Source organism: Podarcis cretensis (assembly GCF_951804945.1).
Source record: "Podarcis cretensis genome assembly, chromosome: 4".
Taxonomy (NCBI): Eukaryota; Metazoa; Chordata; class Lepidosauria; order Squamata; family Lacertidae; genus Podarcis; species Podarcis cretensis.
The window spans coordinates 29848505-29865559 of record NC_137173.1 but is presented as its reverse complement, the minus strand read 5'-3'; the positions used below and the strand labels follow the sequence as shown (position 1 = coordinate 29865559).

General features: G+C 41.3%; 1 protein-coding gene across 3 annotated transcripts; it reads left to right on the top strand.

Annotated features, from left to right (window-relative positions):
• The first annotated feature begins 380 nt into the window (after window positions 1-380).
• Window positions 381-16324, top strand: SPART (spartin). Of its 3 annotated transcripts, XM_079973791.1 has the most exons (10): window positions 381-535; window positions 3806-4644; window positions 4797-4994; window positions 6436-6540; window positions 9006-9129; window positions 10756-10950; window positions 11768-11926; window positions 12027-12117; window positions 13075-13135; window positions 15081-15283. In XM_079973791.1, the coding sequence occupies exons 2-9, from the start codon at window positions 3835-3837 to the stop codon at window positions 13133-13135; spliced, it is 1743 nt and encodes a 580-aa protein (XP_079829917.1). In that variant the 5' UTR covers window positions 381-535; window positions 3806-3834; the 3' UTR covers window positions 15081-15283. The 3 variants fall into 3 exon arrangements, with proteins under 3 accessions (XP_079829917.1, XP_079829915.1, XP_079829916.1); XM_079973789.1 differs by lacking the exon at window positions 13075-13135 and having other exon boundaries at window positions 383-535; window positions 15081-16324; XM_079973790.1 differs by lacking the exons at window positions 6436-6540; window positions 13075-13135 and having other exon boundaries at window positions 387-535; window positions 15081-16324.
• The last annotated feature ends 731 nt before the right edge of the window (window positions 16325-17055 follow it).

Here is a 17055-nt window from a genome sequence, read left to right as displayed (position 1 = left end):
CTTAGGTAGAAATATAGATACAGTACATAAAAGAACGCAAATTTGTCACTGCATCTTTCTGTTTGTTCGGTTAAAGAAGGTAGATTTATAGCGGGGCGCTGAGTAATCCCTCCGCCCTGAAAAGTGGGCGGTAGTAAGCCAAATAAGTTTGGGAACCTCAGAATAATCTATAATTGCGTAAAAAACGAAACGAAACAAAAGCCAGGCGTCGCTATCGCTGTTACATCAAACACAATTGCATATACAATACTGTAAAGCAAACAGCGAACTCAGCAGAACTTTTTGTGTGCGAGCGCGCGCACCGCAGAGCGCCCCCTGCCGGCCGAAACGTCTGCAACGGAGCCCAGAAGCTTCTCAGTGGGCGGGAAGGCGGCAAAGGACAACAAGCCGCTGACGGCAGCGGGTCACGTGACGCTGCGTGGGCCGAAGTTGCAACAGCTGGAGCGGAGCAGATATAGGCAAGAGGGGTCGTTTGCGGCGCGTGGCCGGGTGGGCGTCTCGCTGGAGCCTGGGAGGTCGCTGCTGCTCGCTTCCCGTGAGTGAAAGGGAAAGCCAGAACGAGAAAGGGGGGGGGGAGTTCCTTGTAATTAGGGAGATCAATTCCTTAACAGATAACATTTCCTTGCCTCCTGTTTCCAACCGCCCTCCGTCTCCCCCTCCTTGATTCCCTGCGCTCGTGGAGCAGATCATTGCCGCTCTGCCGCTGAAAATGCACTCTGCGTATGCTCAGAGGCCTTGTTTTTTTGTGGCGGCGGGGAAGGATCTGGGCACTGAGCGTTAGTAAAACCAGGCAGTCGGTCCGTCTAGGTCAGTTTTGCTTACACTAACTGGCAACGGCTGGAGGAGGCTCTCCCCATCGCACCTGGAGGCGCCGGGGATGGAACCGGGGACCTTCCACTTGCAAAGTAGAGGCTCCGCCAGAGAGCCGTGGCCCTGTCTCAGGAGGTTGTTGCCAGGTGTGCGAGTAAGAGAGAGGAGAGATCTTTGGAAGTAGCAGCCGGTTCCTTGGCTGGTAGTAACTTCCTAGTGGACTTTCTTCCTATCAGTCATACCGTCTTAACTCTGGGAGGAGGTTTCTGCTGGCCTCATTGGTGCCTGTATTCGCGTTGCAGCCTGGTGCCGCGGCTGTTTCCCAGAATTAAGGCCACTTGGTTCAATGAGGTTTAATTCCCAGTTAAGTCTGTCGGGCTGTAAGGAGGGCTGCCCTTGTTCTGCTTGTTTACTCTGAAGCAAGTTCAGCAGGACTTTCTTCCCCCACAGAAAGGCACACAGGGCTTCAGACACATTTGTTTGGGGTTTGTGTGTATGTTTGCTTTAGAAAAAGCTTCCTTGCACCTTCTAGCTTTTGTCTTCTAAATAGTGAGATATTTGGCTACCTTTGTCACTGCTCATTTCATCTATAAATAGTATATTTTGAAGGGGGCATTTGTTATTTAGCACATTATTATCATTATTATCAAACAGTCTTGCCCCGGTGAGCAACCTGGCTGCTCAGTTCTGCACCAGCTGAAATTTCCAAACCACCCCCATGTACAGCTCATTGTAGTAATATAACCTAGATGCTAACAGAATGTAGACAACAGAAGTTAGTGTATCCTGGTCCAAATAGGGGTGCAGCTGAGTCACCAGCCAAAGCTGATGTAAGGCACTCTGCACCACCAACGCCACCTGAGCCTCAAGCGACAGCAATGGATCCAGAAGTTCTCACAAACTGTGCACTTGTTCATTCCACATGTGCATCCCATGAAACTCGAGGTGTTGTACAGTAGATGGGATTATAGATTAGTGGTTCCCAAAATGGGCAGTACCCCCTAAAGAGGTTGGCACTGGCTCAAGTTAATCAATATTATGTTTTAATAGTTTTAATTAGATTTTGAATAAATGTGCACTTAATTGTTACTGTTTTGAATTTTATTGTGTTACCAACTTCCTTAGTGGTTTATGCAAACAGCTATTATGAATATTGTTTTTAAGGGGTAGGGGGCACTGGGTATGAGTTCACGGAACCAAGGGGTCGGAGGCCTGAAAATGTTTGGCAACAGACACTTACTGACCAGATCCAGACCACTTAGTATTAGCAAGCTAACTGTATCATGCTCTCTCGGACTATGCAGTTTGATCAGTTTATGGGGCAGCTTATTAACTGCCTGTTGTCTATACAAGTGAAGTTGAGGCCAAACTTTGAAGCTCCGAAGGCTAAAGCTGGCCACAATCCACCATAAGCCTATGACCATGTTCCTTCCTCTTTCATGTGCCTTGCTGATGGTTGCTGTTTAGCAGCTAGCTCTGTTGCATGCTTATTGCTAATTGGAGCAAATCAAAAGAGCACTGTTCCCGAAACATCACGAGTTCACAATTGTATTTGTGGTGGATGTTTCATACTTCCAAACCATCCTACCCCTGAACAATTCTGAATGACAATTTTTTAAAAAAGTTTGTCGCTTCCCATGTTTTTAGTGAAACAGTTTTTTAATAACTAGCAGAGCAGTCCCAAAGGAGCGGGGGGGGGGGGTGTATGGGGGGCAGAGGGAGAGAGACGGAAATGCTTTTTCTAACTTACACCACCCTGGAGCTGTTACAGCTCAGGATCTGATGCATCTCAGGCTGGCTCAGCCCCTCCATCTCCCCATGACCCCATTTCTTAAACTTACTGTGGGCAGAATGATGGTGGCGGCAGCACTCTGTGGGTGGTGGCTAACATAGACATGGAGATGTTAGCTGTACAGTGGTACCTCGGGTTATAAACACTTCAGGTTACAGACTCTGCTAACCCAGAAATAGTACCTCGGGTTAAGAACTTTACCTCAGGATGAGAACAGAAATCGTGGTGCGGCTGCGGGAGGCCCCATTAGCTAAAGTGGTACTTCAGGTTAAGAATGGACCTCCAGAACGAATTAAGTTCGTAACCAGAGGTACCACTGTATTCAGCTTTTATCCCTTGATCTCACTGGTTATATAAACTTGTCGTAAGTTTGCAGATGGTGGGAAACTTGAGCTTTACAGCAGCATATCAGCCTGTCAAAACAAATGCTGAAATACCATGCAATATAAATAGCTTTCAAGAGCTTTTCAGTCATTGAAAGGCTACTCTTAACACTAGTGTGCTAAGTGACTCGGGGGGGGGGATTGTTAGAACCCCATATAAAATGACCAGGACTCTGTGACCGTAACCAGAGGCCCTTCATTGTGTGCTTCCTCCACGAGAGGTGCAGAGGGTGGCAGCATGAGAACCGGCCTTTTCTGCAGTGGCTCCCTGTTTGTGGAATGCTCTCCCCAGGGGGGTACAGCTGATGCCTTCATTATACTCCTTTAGGCGACAGGCAAAAATGTTCCTCTTCAACCAGGCCTTTGGCTGATTAATATTCTATGGCCTTTTAAGTGTGTGTGTGTGGGGGGGTGTTTTTAATTATTTATTTTGTGCTTTTATCCTGTATCTTTATCTTGTGAACCGCCCTGAGATCTTTGGAAGAAGGGAGCTGTATAAAGTTAATAAATAATAGTACTAATTATAATAATTCAATTGTTTGTGTAAATTAAAGGTTAACTATAGAAGCACAGCAGCTATATAATGCTGTAAAAGTGCTTTGCAGATCAAGATTATGTATCCATAGTCTTGTTCAAAGTAGACCTGCTGAAATTAATGACCGTGGCTAAGTTAGGTAAAACTTAGTTGAATACCACCCTAACCCTTTTTTAAGGCAAAGCAGCCTGTTTTACGGGAAGTTAGGATCACTATATATATCCCTTAATTCAAGCTGTTACTGGTTTTCTTTAACGGAAGTGTTCTCTTCTGCTTTGTCTCCAGTTACTCTTGCTGTGATCCAGTTTTCCGTAATGTATCAAGAAAGGGATTCAGCTGCGCAAGAGGGTGCAAATTTGAAGACGATTGAAGAAGAGTACAAGGAAGCATTTGTGTTTGTTAATAAAGCCCTGAATGCAGATGAGCTTGCACAGAAGGAAGAAGCAAGGAATTATTACAGGCAGGGTATTGACCACTTGCTCAGGGGAACTAGCGTCCCGTCCCAAGGTCATGAATGCACTGGGGACCGATGGGAGTCTGCCAGGCAAATGCAGCAAAAAATGAGAGAGACGCTACAAAACGTTACTGCACGCTTAAGCATTCTAGATGAAAATGTACAGCCTAAACCCATTGCCACGTGTCCCCCTATGGAAGCGCCCAGGATATACCCAACAATTCCAGCCAAAGAAAAGCCAGAGAGGCCTCCTGTACCAAATTCACTGATGACTCCATCACACCTGGCTGCAGCAGGTGGAAATGCTGGATGTACAAGCCAAGGGCAAGCTGCTGTGATGAGTCCTTCGTCTGCAATGCCCAGTGAGGAACCCCCAGCTTATACACCTGAGGCCACAGGTGGGCACTACACTGTGTCGTACGGAACAGACTCTGGGGAGTTCTCCTCGGTCGGAGATGATTTCTACACGAAATGCACACAGCCTCCTCCTGTTCAGACATTAGGGGTAGATGCTGATGAACTGATCCTCATTCCCCACGGGGTGCAGATATTCTTTGTGAGTCCTGATGGACAAGTGAGTGCTCCCTCGTATCCCGGATACCTTCGCATTGTGAAGCTCTTGGACACTGATGCTGCAGCGGCCCAGAATCGCCCCCCTGCTTTCCTTCAGGTAACTTTCACATTTTGTTTGTGTTGCTGGCCACAGCTGTTCACAAGCTGTGAAATGAGTGCTAACGGTTCTATGACATGAGTGCTAATGTATCGTTCATTTGAATCCACGGTATTCTGTGCAAAATGTTATTTTGGTCTTCTCTTTTCCAGGTTTGTGACTGGCTGTATCCTCTTATGTGCAACCAGTCTCCTGTCCTCTCCTGTAGCACAGGAGTCTACATGTTCCCTGACTTGATGTCACAGGTGCCAGGATCCTATGTGGGAGTAGTGTTATCTTCAGAACTTCCAGCTGCTGACAGAGAACTGTTTGAAGATCTGCTGAAACAGATGTCTGACCTCAGAGTGCAGGTAAACAGTGTTATGCCACCATCCAGAATAATTTCAATGCACAAGTATCACCGGGTGACACTGATGAGCTGTTAAACTGTCCGCTTCATAGAGCACTATAAATGAATTTCAGCATAGCCTCTGCAAGGATTTACCTTTGGCAATGTAGAGCATGTTTTATGGTGAGGCTGGGCAACGTCTGAAAATAAATTTACCGTGTGGTGCTGTGAAGGGCAGGGCAAGTAGGCTGATAATGATTTTCCTGCAGGATCAATTGAGCAGACGTAGAGAGGCATTACTGCAGCTTGCAGTGTGTCAGAAGTATCACATCCAGTTCACTTGCTCAGAGTGCAACAATGACTAAGCAAAATCTTAAAATGCTACATATATAGGAAGTCCCTCTAAGATAATTAAGAATCTGGTAGATCACAGTTCATTCGTGAAGTGCAGGGAAAGGTTATCCGAGAGATTATCACTCTAGTAAACAAGGTCAGTATTAAGAGCCAGTGTGGTGTAGTGGTTAAGAGCGGTAGTCTCATAATCTGGGGAACCGGGTTCGCGTCTCCGCTCCTCCATATGCAGCTGCTGGGTGACCTTGGGCCAGTCACACTTCTCTGAAGTCTTTCAGCCTCACTCACCTCACAGAGTGTTTGTTTTGGGGGAGGCAGGGAAAGGAGAATGTTAGCCGCTTTTAGACTCCTGAAGGGGAGTGAAAGGCGGGATATCAAATCCAAACTCTTTTTTAAGAAGGTGGGAAATCTAAACAGCAGGTGTTAGAGGGAGGCATACCTGTAATTATAACGGCACATTTTTAGCAATAATAATAATAATAATAATAATAATAATAATAATAATAATTTATTATTTATACCCCACCCATCTGGCTGGACTTTCCCATCCACTCTGGGCGGCTTCCAAAAAATATTAAAACACAGTAACCCATCAAACATTAAAAGCTTCCCTAAACAGGGCTGCCTTCAGATGTCTTCTAAAAGTCTGGTAGTTGTTGTTCTCTTTGACATCTGGTGGGAGGGCGTTCCACAGGGCGGGTGCCACCGCTGAGAAGGCCCTCTGCTTGGTTCCCTGTAACTTGGCTTCTCGCACTGAGGGAACCGCCAGAAGGCCCTCGGTGCTGGACCTCAGTTTATGGGTAGAATGATGGGGGTTAAAACTAATTACCAGAAGAAGTGAGAACATTTGCCATTTGTCTTGACATGTTAAAATACTTCCTAATCTCTTGGAGAACTGGCCATATGGTGACGAACAACCTGATCTTGCAATTACTTATTCACCTGTGGGGATGTTTACTAATGCATGAATTCACCTGCATGTGGTTCATGAGAAGGATAATTCTTTCCACTGTGTGATATTATTGTCTGATGGTGTACAACAGTACCTGACAGATTCCTTGTTGAGCCTTTGAACTTGTGAATCTATTAATGTCCTTGATATGGTATCACAGGTTCCAGGATCCCATGAGGGACTAGGGTTACCGTCCCAACGCTCAAGATCTTACAAAGAGCTTTTTGAGGATCTGTTTAAACAAAGATCTGATCTCAGAGCCAAGGTAAACTTCAGAGGTGGTGGCAAACTTTTTACTAAGCCAACACATTTTAAACTTTAAGAAATGGAAATTACTTTGTTTTGTGGTATTTATTGAAAAATGTATCTGCCGCCAACAGTGGCTCTTGGAGAGAGAACAAATAATGAAAATGTTGAAGATATTAATCATGTATACTAGAAGCAATCTTGGTTCTTCAAGTGCCAGTCCTTATGCAGCTGGAACAAGGCCCACCCCCCCACACATGAGAGTATCTGCAGGGTGGAGGGTCCCTGAGGTTTACAGAAGCACAAAATTCTTTAGTGGAGAACCCCTCCACCCGCAAGGCCCAATGGGTACTGTTGTAGTTCTCAAGTAATAGAATACGGTTGAGGTATCAGAAGCTACCAGGGATGAACCAGAATAGATGAAGGACACAGGCTATGAGAAATGGACCCAAGGCTGGAGAAAACTTCCATTATTTCAGGGAGAGCAGGTGTGAACTGAAGGCTAATTAATTCTTTTGCCGATTTCTGGAATAAGTGTGTGACAGAAGTTGGGCTTAACTGGCTCTGGCCTTTGTGCTGTGGTGGGACACAACCTCTTCTCCACTTCCCCATCTCCAAAGGATACCCCATATTTTACAGAGGCTGACAAAAGGCTACCTATCTCTGTTGATCTCTGTGCTCCCTCCTCATGCTAATAGCTTCAAAGAAAATACAGTCATTTGTTAAATCTCGTTTCCCACAGTGGCCAAAGCAGTAAACTGCTTTTAAGTGCTTATAAACCTGGACATGACATTTTTACGAGTTTTTAATTGTTGAGGAATTAATATCTGCAAGAACCATGAGGGAGTTCTAGAACAGCTATGGTTATTTAACTTATTTATTCCCTTTTTTAAAAAATAAAAGATATCATAACCCACAATGTCACAATCTTTAACACTGTCAAGAATGTTCGAATGGCTCAAATTTTAAAGTACAGTACCACCCAGTTCAACATAATGTAATGTAATGTTTAGGAATAGATGGGAAAATGGGAACAATATTACGGCTGGCTTTGTGAACTCTAGCTAACCTAATGCAGAACTTCTTAAGAACTCGGAGTATATTCATAGCAACTGTACATAATGGCATGACTTAACAAAACGGATTGAGCTTTGGCCTGTGACTCACTTTAGTAGCTTAGAGGGGATCAATCAGAAATACACACCAGTCGCTTATATTTGGTTCCTGCTGTTAACATGAGTGTAGGCTATTTTAACTCTCAAGAGTGTATGTTAGGCTATGCAGACGAAATAGGATGTTAAGCTAGAACCTGGAGCGGATGTCTCAGGATTGCCTTGGTTCACTCTAATGCAGTAGTAGCCATCCTGCTTATACTTGGGGACTGATTTTACAATGTCATATTGTTTCATAAATGCATAAAAGATGCTACACAGAAAATGCAAAATCCATGTCAGTTTTGCATTCTAATGCAAGATCCTTGTGTTACTTGCTTCTGTGAAATTTCTGTGCGGATAATTGAACCTTACTAATTCCAAAGTGATATAGAAAGTCTGGAGCTATGACGGTAACATGCCTGTGATAATACCTTCATTTGATCACACAGAATAATCCTTCATAATAATCTAATGTGAAAACAAGTTACGTTTAATGTAGTTGTTTCCATCTTTGTTGTTGCAATCTTTTAATTCATGGGGTGGTATTTGGTTCCGAATCCCAGATATTTTGCCGTTTAGCTTGGCGTCTTCTCTAAGAAAGGACCCATCACATGCTCAACTTTGTCTTGTTTTGGCAGTAACAATGTGTAAAACCAAGAAAAAACGGAATGAATGCACTTTCGTTGTTTGTAAATCTGTATGGGGAGGAGGAGGAGTAAATCCAGCCCAGCTCCCAAAAAGCTTCATTCTTTCAGTCTTGCCGTCCTGAACAAAGAGAAGCAATGTAAAGACACATAACAATACAGAATAAGGAGAACTGTGTTTCCCCTTAAAATGAAAGGGAGTGGTAGACTTGGGCAACTTTCCTTCCTGATCAAATAAATATGAACATATGCATACCCTGCCTGTCTGTTGTGCAAAATGTTCTCAAAGGCGAATAGAGCATTAACTAAAATACAAAACCATGCTAATTATATTAACTGAAGTGAAAAGAATCAGGGGTGAAGAAACCCTAATTATCTCTCCAAAGAGGTACATGTTGGTCTGATCTCCAAATGCCAATAAGGCAGGAGCAACAGTAATGTTCCTGTGCATGTAAAATAGGCGGGAATTATGTGACCAGAAATGCCATTTTCTTGCCGATGAATAAAGAAACTGATGCATTTTGGTTGTTGTTGTAAAACCTATAATTATCTGCGAGAAGATGGAAGCTTTAGGGTCACAGTGTGCATTTCTTTGTTGAATATCACGGTGGCCAGTATTACATTTAATTGCTTTATCTTAGCTTTTGATCTTGCTGTGTATATATATATGTGCTTCGATCTTGCAGCCTGCAGAAGCTTCTAGTGATGCGATTAACCTGGCCGAGACTGTACGTATTGAGCCAGCGTCTGAAGAGAGGGAAAGAGAGTTACCTGACTGGAGTGAGAAAATGGCCCATGGAATCTTAACAGGTACCCTTAGGATTGATTCTCTAGATTGATCCTTGGTATAAACCCTGTTCTGGTGTTTGGGCTTAAAGCTGTACTAACCAACAGTGTGCCATTAAATGTTGTTGGACTCCCACAAGCTGGTCAGCATGTTCAAGGGTAGGTGTTGCAGCCCAACAACATCTGAAAGACAGTGTTGGCTCCAACCCCAGTGTCCCCATGCAAATCTGCTCTGTTTTCCACACTCAGCATGCAGAGGTTGGAAGTGGAGCTGGTGCGTGCAAGGATTGTAGGGGCAGGCGCTGTGTGGGTGCAACTGTCACAGCTTCCAACCCACCTGTCTCACCTGAATTGGGCTAAGGTTTCTCTTCATTCTGGCAGTATAGTGAAATTGTCTTCCAGTCTGAAATCATAAGATAAACTATTAATTTCAGCCACTTCCATATTATAACTTTGCATGAGAATATATTCTATAAGAAATAGTTTTGTTGTCTGTGTTTCCTGATATATTAGTTTTATTCAGCACTCAGGTAGCAGAAAACTAAATGGTTCTACCACACATTATATCAATTACATGGATTGACCTGCGGTCAAGTTCTGCAGTCCAAAAGCTCCATCTTGTTGATAGAAATATTTTACTACTTGAAAGGGTACAGTCCTTTAATTACATCCTGTTACTATGTCTGTGTTACTTTCAAGTTTTCATTAGCTGCAGGTATACATGGCTCAGAAGTAGAGAGTAAAAGAATGTATTATTATTATTTTATTATTATTAATGTGACTTTTTCAGCATATTAATTACATGCAATTGTTTAAACTTTGCCTCTTGATAAAAATACTAAATTCTCTTAAAGATAAATAGTAAGTTAATTCCCTGCCAGGTAGATTCCCAAAAACCAAATGGCAACTCAAAATAAAGCTCTTGAGACAAGCTCTAGAAGATGTTATAGTTTGTCCAATCTCCAGGAGCTAGAGTTATTCAGTAATTATGTAGCGGTTGCTAAAAGCAACAACTTGTTCTTTGTTTTGCCAGTTTAGTGCATGTTTGGGGATTTTCATCTGAATTATGCTGGTGGATGAATAAACTGGGGGCTGACTCGAAATCTAACTTAAATCCTGTTTACATCTGATGCAGCTCAAAGTGGTAGAATTCTAGACTGCACGACGTTAGACTACTGGTTGGGAGGGGGAATATTTTATTTAATTCTCTGCCATGTTGACCTGCTTGGCGTAAACCCACCCCTCTTTTTCGCCACATGCATGAAGCTTCTTATGGAGAGAAAGAAAGAGCACACATTCAAAAATATGAGGCACCCAGCGCAATTGGTCTGATATGGTAAAGGTAAAAAGGTAAAGGGACCCCTGACCGTTAGGTCCAGTCGCGGACGACTCTGGGGTTGCGGCGCTCATCTTGCTTTACTGGCCGTGGGAGCCGGCGTACAGCTTCTGGGTCATGTGGCCAGCTTTCCTATTTTCACCATTGCTGAAGATGGAATTGTAGCTAATTAAGAGGATATGGGAGACTCAGCAGTGTGTGAGCTCAGGCTATATTCTTTCAGCTTACTAGCCTGAACTTAAGTGGGTAGGAAATGCTGTCCTATAACATGATAATGTTGCTGCATCCGTCAATCTGTTCTTGTTTCCTTAAAGGAGCATCCTGGGTCAGCTGGGGCCTGGTCAAAGGAGCAGAATATACCGGGAAAGCAATCCACAAGGGAGCTTCCAAACTAAGAGAGCACATTCAGCCAGAGGAAAAGCCAATGGAAGTCAACCCAACCGTAGCTAAAGGGCTGCATGTAGCCAAGCAGGCTACAGGAGGAGCTGTGAAAGTCAGCCAGTTCTTAGGTGAGATGTGAGCAACCAGTTTCCTTGAAAAAGTAGTGACAGGAATTGATAATGCTTTGTTTCTTCAGTCTTTTTTTTAAAAAAATGGACAGGGAATAATGTTTATTTCCTTTTTTATTACGTTCTCTTTGGGAGAGAAACGGACTTCATCAGGTTTAGGCTCTTTTTTAAAAAAAAAAATTGCCTTAGCTCGGTGTATGTTTTTAGTTATTAACTCATGTTGTTGATATGGGGTTTTTTTACATTTTGGAATGGTTCATTATTTATATCAACATATTTATATGTTCACGGTCTTGGAATCGTATTGGATGAAGGGTGGTATACAAATTCTTTAAATTAATCACCCTTCAGAAGTCTTCATTGCCCCAGCTTCATTAAGAGTCAATATAGACAGTAGTAGAAATAATAATAATAATAATAATAATAATAATAATAATAATAATAAATAATTTATTTATACCCTGCCCATCTGTCTGGATCTCCCCAGCCACCCTGGGTGGCTTCCAACAAAGTATTAAAATACAGTGGTCTGTTAAACATTAAAAGCTTCCCTAAACAGGGCTGCCTTCATATGTCTTCTGGTAGTTGTTCTTCTCTTCGACATCTGGTGGGAGGGCGTTCCACAGGGCGGGTGCCACTACCAGCAGATGCACTATTTGCATCTGCAGTTTCCTCCAAATATAATTGTTGTGGGAAAAGGAGCCACTAACATAAAATTGGCTTCATGATCCTCAATAATTCATTGAATTCAGTGGCTTAATCTATCTGACCAGAACATTCTGTAACCTATAAATTATCTTAATGCTTTCTGTTTTAGTGGAAGGTGTGTGCTCTATAGCAAGTTCTGTGGGAAGAGAGTTAGCCCCCCATGTCAAGAAGCATGGAAGCAAACTGGTTCCAGAATCCCTTAAGAAAGACAAAGATGGAAAATCTACTTTCGATGGTGCTCTGGTTGTTGCAGCAAGTGGTGTTCAAGGTAGCATGAAAATAACGCTTCCACAATGTGTGGTGCAAGTTTTTACTGAACGTCGTTTGTTTGCTACCTTCCAGTTCCAATACGCTAACTCTCCTTGCAGGGTTTTCAACAATATGGCACGGTTTGGAAAGCGCTGCAAAGTGTATTGCTAAAAATGTGTCTAAAGAGACGGTTCAGACTGTCAAGTACAAGTAAGTTAATGTTTACTCTGCAATAAATTTTGGTGGTGCATGAATACAAGGCAGCCTACACTACATGCGTCAAACAAAACTTGCTAAAAAAGTAAAAATGCTTTGCTATTGTTGGAACCAAACTAGGCACAATGATCACAGTTGCATGTATCTAAAAGTGAAACTTTACCAGTTACATAGGCAGGGAGGAGCAAACAAGGAGGAGTGCACAGTATAAGTGAAGGAGCCACCTTCACTTTCTTTCCCTGCAGATCCCATCCTCAACACATACTTGCTGCTGCTGTGTAAAGGTCAAGCAAGTGCAGGTCACTTCTAGTTAAGGGGCAGCTGCACCCCTAAATTGGATTTTCAGTTCTTTTTAGGCTTTACCTAATGCAGAGAGGGATTATTGCCAGTCTGATTCCATCTGAATACTCAGTTGAATGTACTGCAGTTCTTGGAATATGAGTGGTGCTGAAATTGTAAAGGGAAGCCTCTGTCTATATAAATTAGGGTTGCCATATTTCAAAAAATGAAAATCTGAGCTTTTTTAAAAAAGTTTTGCCCAATTTTATGTAATTATCTGTAACTGCATAGAGTCTAATTTTGGGTTGCTTTCTGAAGTTTGAGTCTTTTTTCTGGGCTAAAGAAAAATGAAACATATGTACTAGCCCATTAGTTCAGCAAAAAAATAAAAATGTTTGCAGTCAACATTGGAGCAAAATGCAGTAGGGAAATGTCAGGCTGCCAATTAGATTTCTGAAAATAATTTCTGCTTTATTTTACCTATAAGGATGCAAGGATTTACTTGGTACTTACTCTGTAATTCTCTTGGTTGGAAGCTCACCTAGTCTGTACTACATTGCTTTCTGCCAAAATAATGGTATATCTCCATGAAATATTTCTCCTTGGCAAGTTTGAAGAACCATGTTCTGTTTGTACACTACTGTTTGTGTTAATCTTTTGTTCTTATTTTAGATTTAAAAGTAGTGGAAAAGGAGATGAGTCTTCAGTTGCCACTAAGAGTGAAAAGCAATAAGTAACTTGCAGTTATCTCCAACTAACTAATGATTCAAGTATTCACCCCATCTACTGTTTATGTAAGAGTATAATAGAAAACACATCCTAATGAAATAAGTGGACTTTTTCTTCCAAGACAAAAGACCACATCAAAAATCTGTTGCATACAAGGGGATTGTGGTTTACCGGTACTTTAAAATGTGTGCAGTGAACCCTAGTAGTATTTTCATTAGCATGGCAAATGCACCTCATATATATTATCATTTTTATTGTGTTTCTCATAATAGGCAGCTTATTTTTTTTAAGTGTGTGTACACTCGTGTGAAGAAGATTGGCAATTTTAGGTCACCATAATGCATACCTAGCAAAATGATCTTCAACCTGGAAGAACCCAACCCTCTGGGCATTTAAAAGGGTCCAGAAATATTGCAATGTTAATTGTTCACTAACAATAAATAGCTGCACTAGAATATGAGAAACAAGCTCCAAATGTAGATCTGCATTGCCGCAAAATATTTTAAGTTCTTGGCACTTTTTATATCCACCTGCATTCAATAAAATTTTTTATCATGTAAACTCCTGCCCCCTCTTGGTTCTGCATAGTTTTGAGATGGTGTGAATACTCTTGTTCCTTTGGGCACAGCTTGAGTCAGTTTTGCTTTCTTCTAATATGGGTGTTTATGGTTAATGTCATGGGGAAACTAACAAAAATGAAAATCTTTTGCTGTCCAATTAATTTTATCAGATTTGTTGTGTTCGGCAAATAATTCCAAGGCTGCTATGCTGTCACATTGTAAGAAATATAGTATTAGAGATTCTTTTCCGTTCAGTTTTAATGTGTGTTCTGAAATAGGCAGATTACTACTGTGTATTGATTATGCTAACAGCAATCAATGTTTCAAAGGGAGACTTCAGTATTTTGGCTTTAAAATTTAGTTGGCCACTCTAGTAGATTAGCAAAGGATAGCTTCAGCATTTTTGTGTACAGTATTGTTACTCTTTTGCAGCTAATTAACATGTAGGATTTTAGCGTTTTAAGTAGTAGGCTGTATTATTGCCCTGTTTGGTTACCTTTTTTTTAGAATTGTTTGCATTTTTTCATATGTATCAGAAGTCCCCTTTGCATAGTTTATCCCAGAGTGACATGTGAATAAAATTTGACTTAAGCTCGGCAGGATTCCTTCATCATCAATCCCAGCTGATAAAATGCTTTCCCTCAAACATCACTGGAATGGGGTTGAAATACCTGCTTAGTTCTTCTCAACCCAGAGGGAAAGGTTATCCTCATATAATTGTGGAAATTGAGTAACTAAATAACAAGGGAAATAGCTTTGGGCAGTCATCATTTACGCATATACTAAGAACTTGAAGTGAACTTTGAGCGGTGTACGGGGCCACTCTCAACTGTTTTGTAATTTCTGGTTGGGTTGAGAGATTCTTAATTTTTTTCAGGGCAAAAATGTAGATTTTTCAGACTTTTTTTTACAATAAAATGTATTAACTTATTTTAAAAATTCTTAACATTTTAACAGCAGTACTTTAACTATTGCAGGGATAACCTATTGAACTTGGAGCTTTTAAATTTCTCTTTGTCACAGAGCACATGGTATAACATGGTTTAGTTAGCAGCTTCAGCAAAAAAAATTGTTTTATGTGGTAATTCTGGGGAGTCGAAAGCTTTATCTATCTACCAAGTATAAGCACAACTTTGGAATTTGCGTTGAAGGCCAAGTAAAAACTGAAGCAAGAGACAAAAACTGGGACAGACTAGCAGCCCTAAAACATTAAGATTGTTTTCGCTAATCTTCTTCTGTGCTTTGGGAAGTATGCTGATTTCAGGTTTTCCAAATTAAATTTAAGCAGCTACTTGGGAATGAGGGCATGCACACAAAGATTAAACAACAATCGTAGCATTCGTGTACAAATGAGGAAACTCTATTGACATGCTCCTTATTTGCATTAAGGTACGGGGATGATGCGGGCCATGCTACTGACAACGCAGTGAGTTCTGCTATCAATGTTGGTGTGGCAGCTTTCAATATCGACAACATTGGAATCAAAGCAATAGTGAAGAAAACTGCAAAGGAGACAGGCCATGCTGTGTTGGATGAATATAAAATCATAGAAAAGAACGAGAAAAAAGAAGATGGATATTGAAGACACTGTGTGACTAAATTACCCAAAGCCTTAATTTATTACATAATTTATTTAAAAAGAGTTGAACTGATTAACAAGTGTTGTATTTCTAACTCCTAAGATTGCTGGACTTAAATATATCATACCTGGGAAGTCTTTTAAAATGAGTTTTTGGAATCTCTAACTCCAGTATTGTTAGAGCTAGATGATGGAAATGAATTTGCATTAAACTTCCACGAGGAGGGCTTAAATGCCTTTTTTCAAATAAATGTGGAAAATAGATTCTAGCTTCATGTATAGAGGGACTATTTTTGTAACTATTTCTAGACAAAATATTTTCAGAAAGCTAATGATTTGAATAGTGGCTGAAGCTGAACTTGTCTGATCAAATAGTATGCACTCTTTTTAGCTTTAATTAAACTGACTAGGCTTGAGTAACTCCTCCTAAAAACTAGGAAAATCCAAACTCTTAAGACATACCAAAGACTGGAATACTGCTATTTCCTGAATTAGGGTATCAGAGTCAACCAAACTTTGGTGTAATTCTAGGTTTCACTGAAATACATGGCATTTTTTTGCCTACTCCAGTAGCAAGGACTTGGATTCATTATACTTTGTGTTATCCAGCCAGTGTGTGGGAATAATGTTTGCTCTTAGATCGCTAAAGAAAAGGTTGGGTTGGGCTCTGTAAAAGCTTTAATGGTTACCCTCTGTATTTGTTATATAGAATTGCTGCACTGTAACTTGTCTTATTGAAAAGCCTGTATTCAGAAATGATTATTGCTGCCTTGTGATGGAATGCAATGCATTTCATTTTAAGATATTCAGCTTCATTCCCCATCATTACCTAGGGATTCATCTGCTATTAATGTGGGAATTGTGAGTCCCTTACTATGCTTGCTTCAGATTTTTGACTTCAATTTATGTGAAGTTTTGCAGATATTAAAAATTGTAGTGCTGTAGTCTGCAACAGAGAAATGATGGCACTTTGGAGGGACACATCCACTGGTTAAGAAGCTAACTACTTGAAATGTTGTATGGATTGAAAACTATAAATAAACTTTAACATGCATGTTTTGGTTAAGTGCATTTTTTATTTGAATGAAAGTTGCAGGGAGAATTGATTGAGAAACAGTAGACAGTTATTGCATTTTGTATAGGTGGACTAGGAAGAATTGCATTTCATTTACACACGTCTGTCACAATCCAACATTTGCATTTTTTCCCTTCTACATAGGCAGAAGATAGGGGAAGTTGCCCCTCCTGATTTTTTACCATCTCAGTAAAAGTTGCTTATGTGGGTAGAGTGTGCTACATTCCCTGGAGTAGCCTAGAATGTCCTTCCAGAAATCTTTTTATGGTACATTCCTGTTGACTTGTGTTCATGATGCCTAGAGAGGGTGGTCACATGTGATGCAGCTTTTAATACTGTTTCCACCTGCAAAGGTTTTGGAGTGGTTGCATTGCTTCAGTTCCAATATACTATTCACACAGCACATGAACTATGGCGCTTCCACAGGAAGCAGTGATAGCAACCAACTTGGAGGACTTAAGTAAGTCAAGGACTAGACAGATTCATGGAGGAGAATAATTAACTGACTTGATCCAGCAGGGCTCCTCTTATGTTCTTCGTGTGTAACTTCCTACTGTACTTGGAAAGCCTTAGCTGTTTATACCATGAATCTTTGGTGATGGTGGTTGTGGGGTTTGCCTTACTGTTGTAAACAGTAACTAATGTGGTAGCACTGGGGAAGCATCCTAGATCAGCTAAGAATAATGCCACTGCTAACACACTGGGGTGCC

Bases quoted from the DNA above. Each gene is read 5' to 3' on its own strand.
- SPART (XM_079973789.1), top strand. From the start codon at position 3,835: ATGTATCAAGAAAGGGATTCAGCTGCGCAAGAGGGTGCAAATTTGAAG. The intron at 4,645-4,796 runs GTAACTTTCACA...TCTCTTTTCCAG, and splicing joins GCCCCCCTGCTTTCCTTCAG to GTTTGTGACTGGCTGTATCC. The intron at 9,130-10,755 runs GTACCCTTAGGA...GTTTCCTTAAAG, and splicing joins GGCCCATGGAATCTTAACAG to GAGCATCCTGGGTCAGCTGG.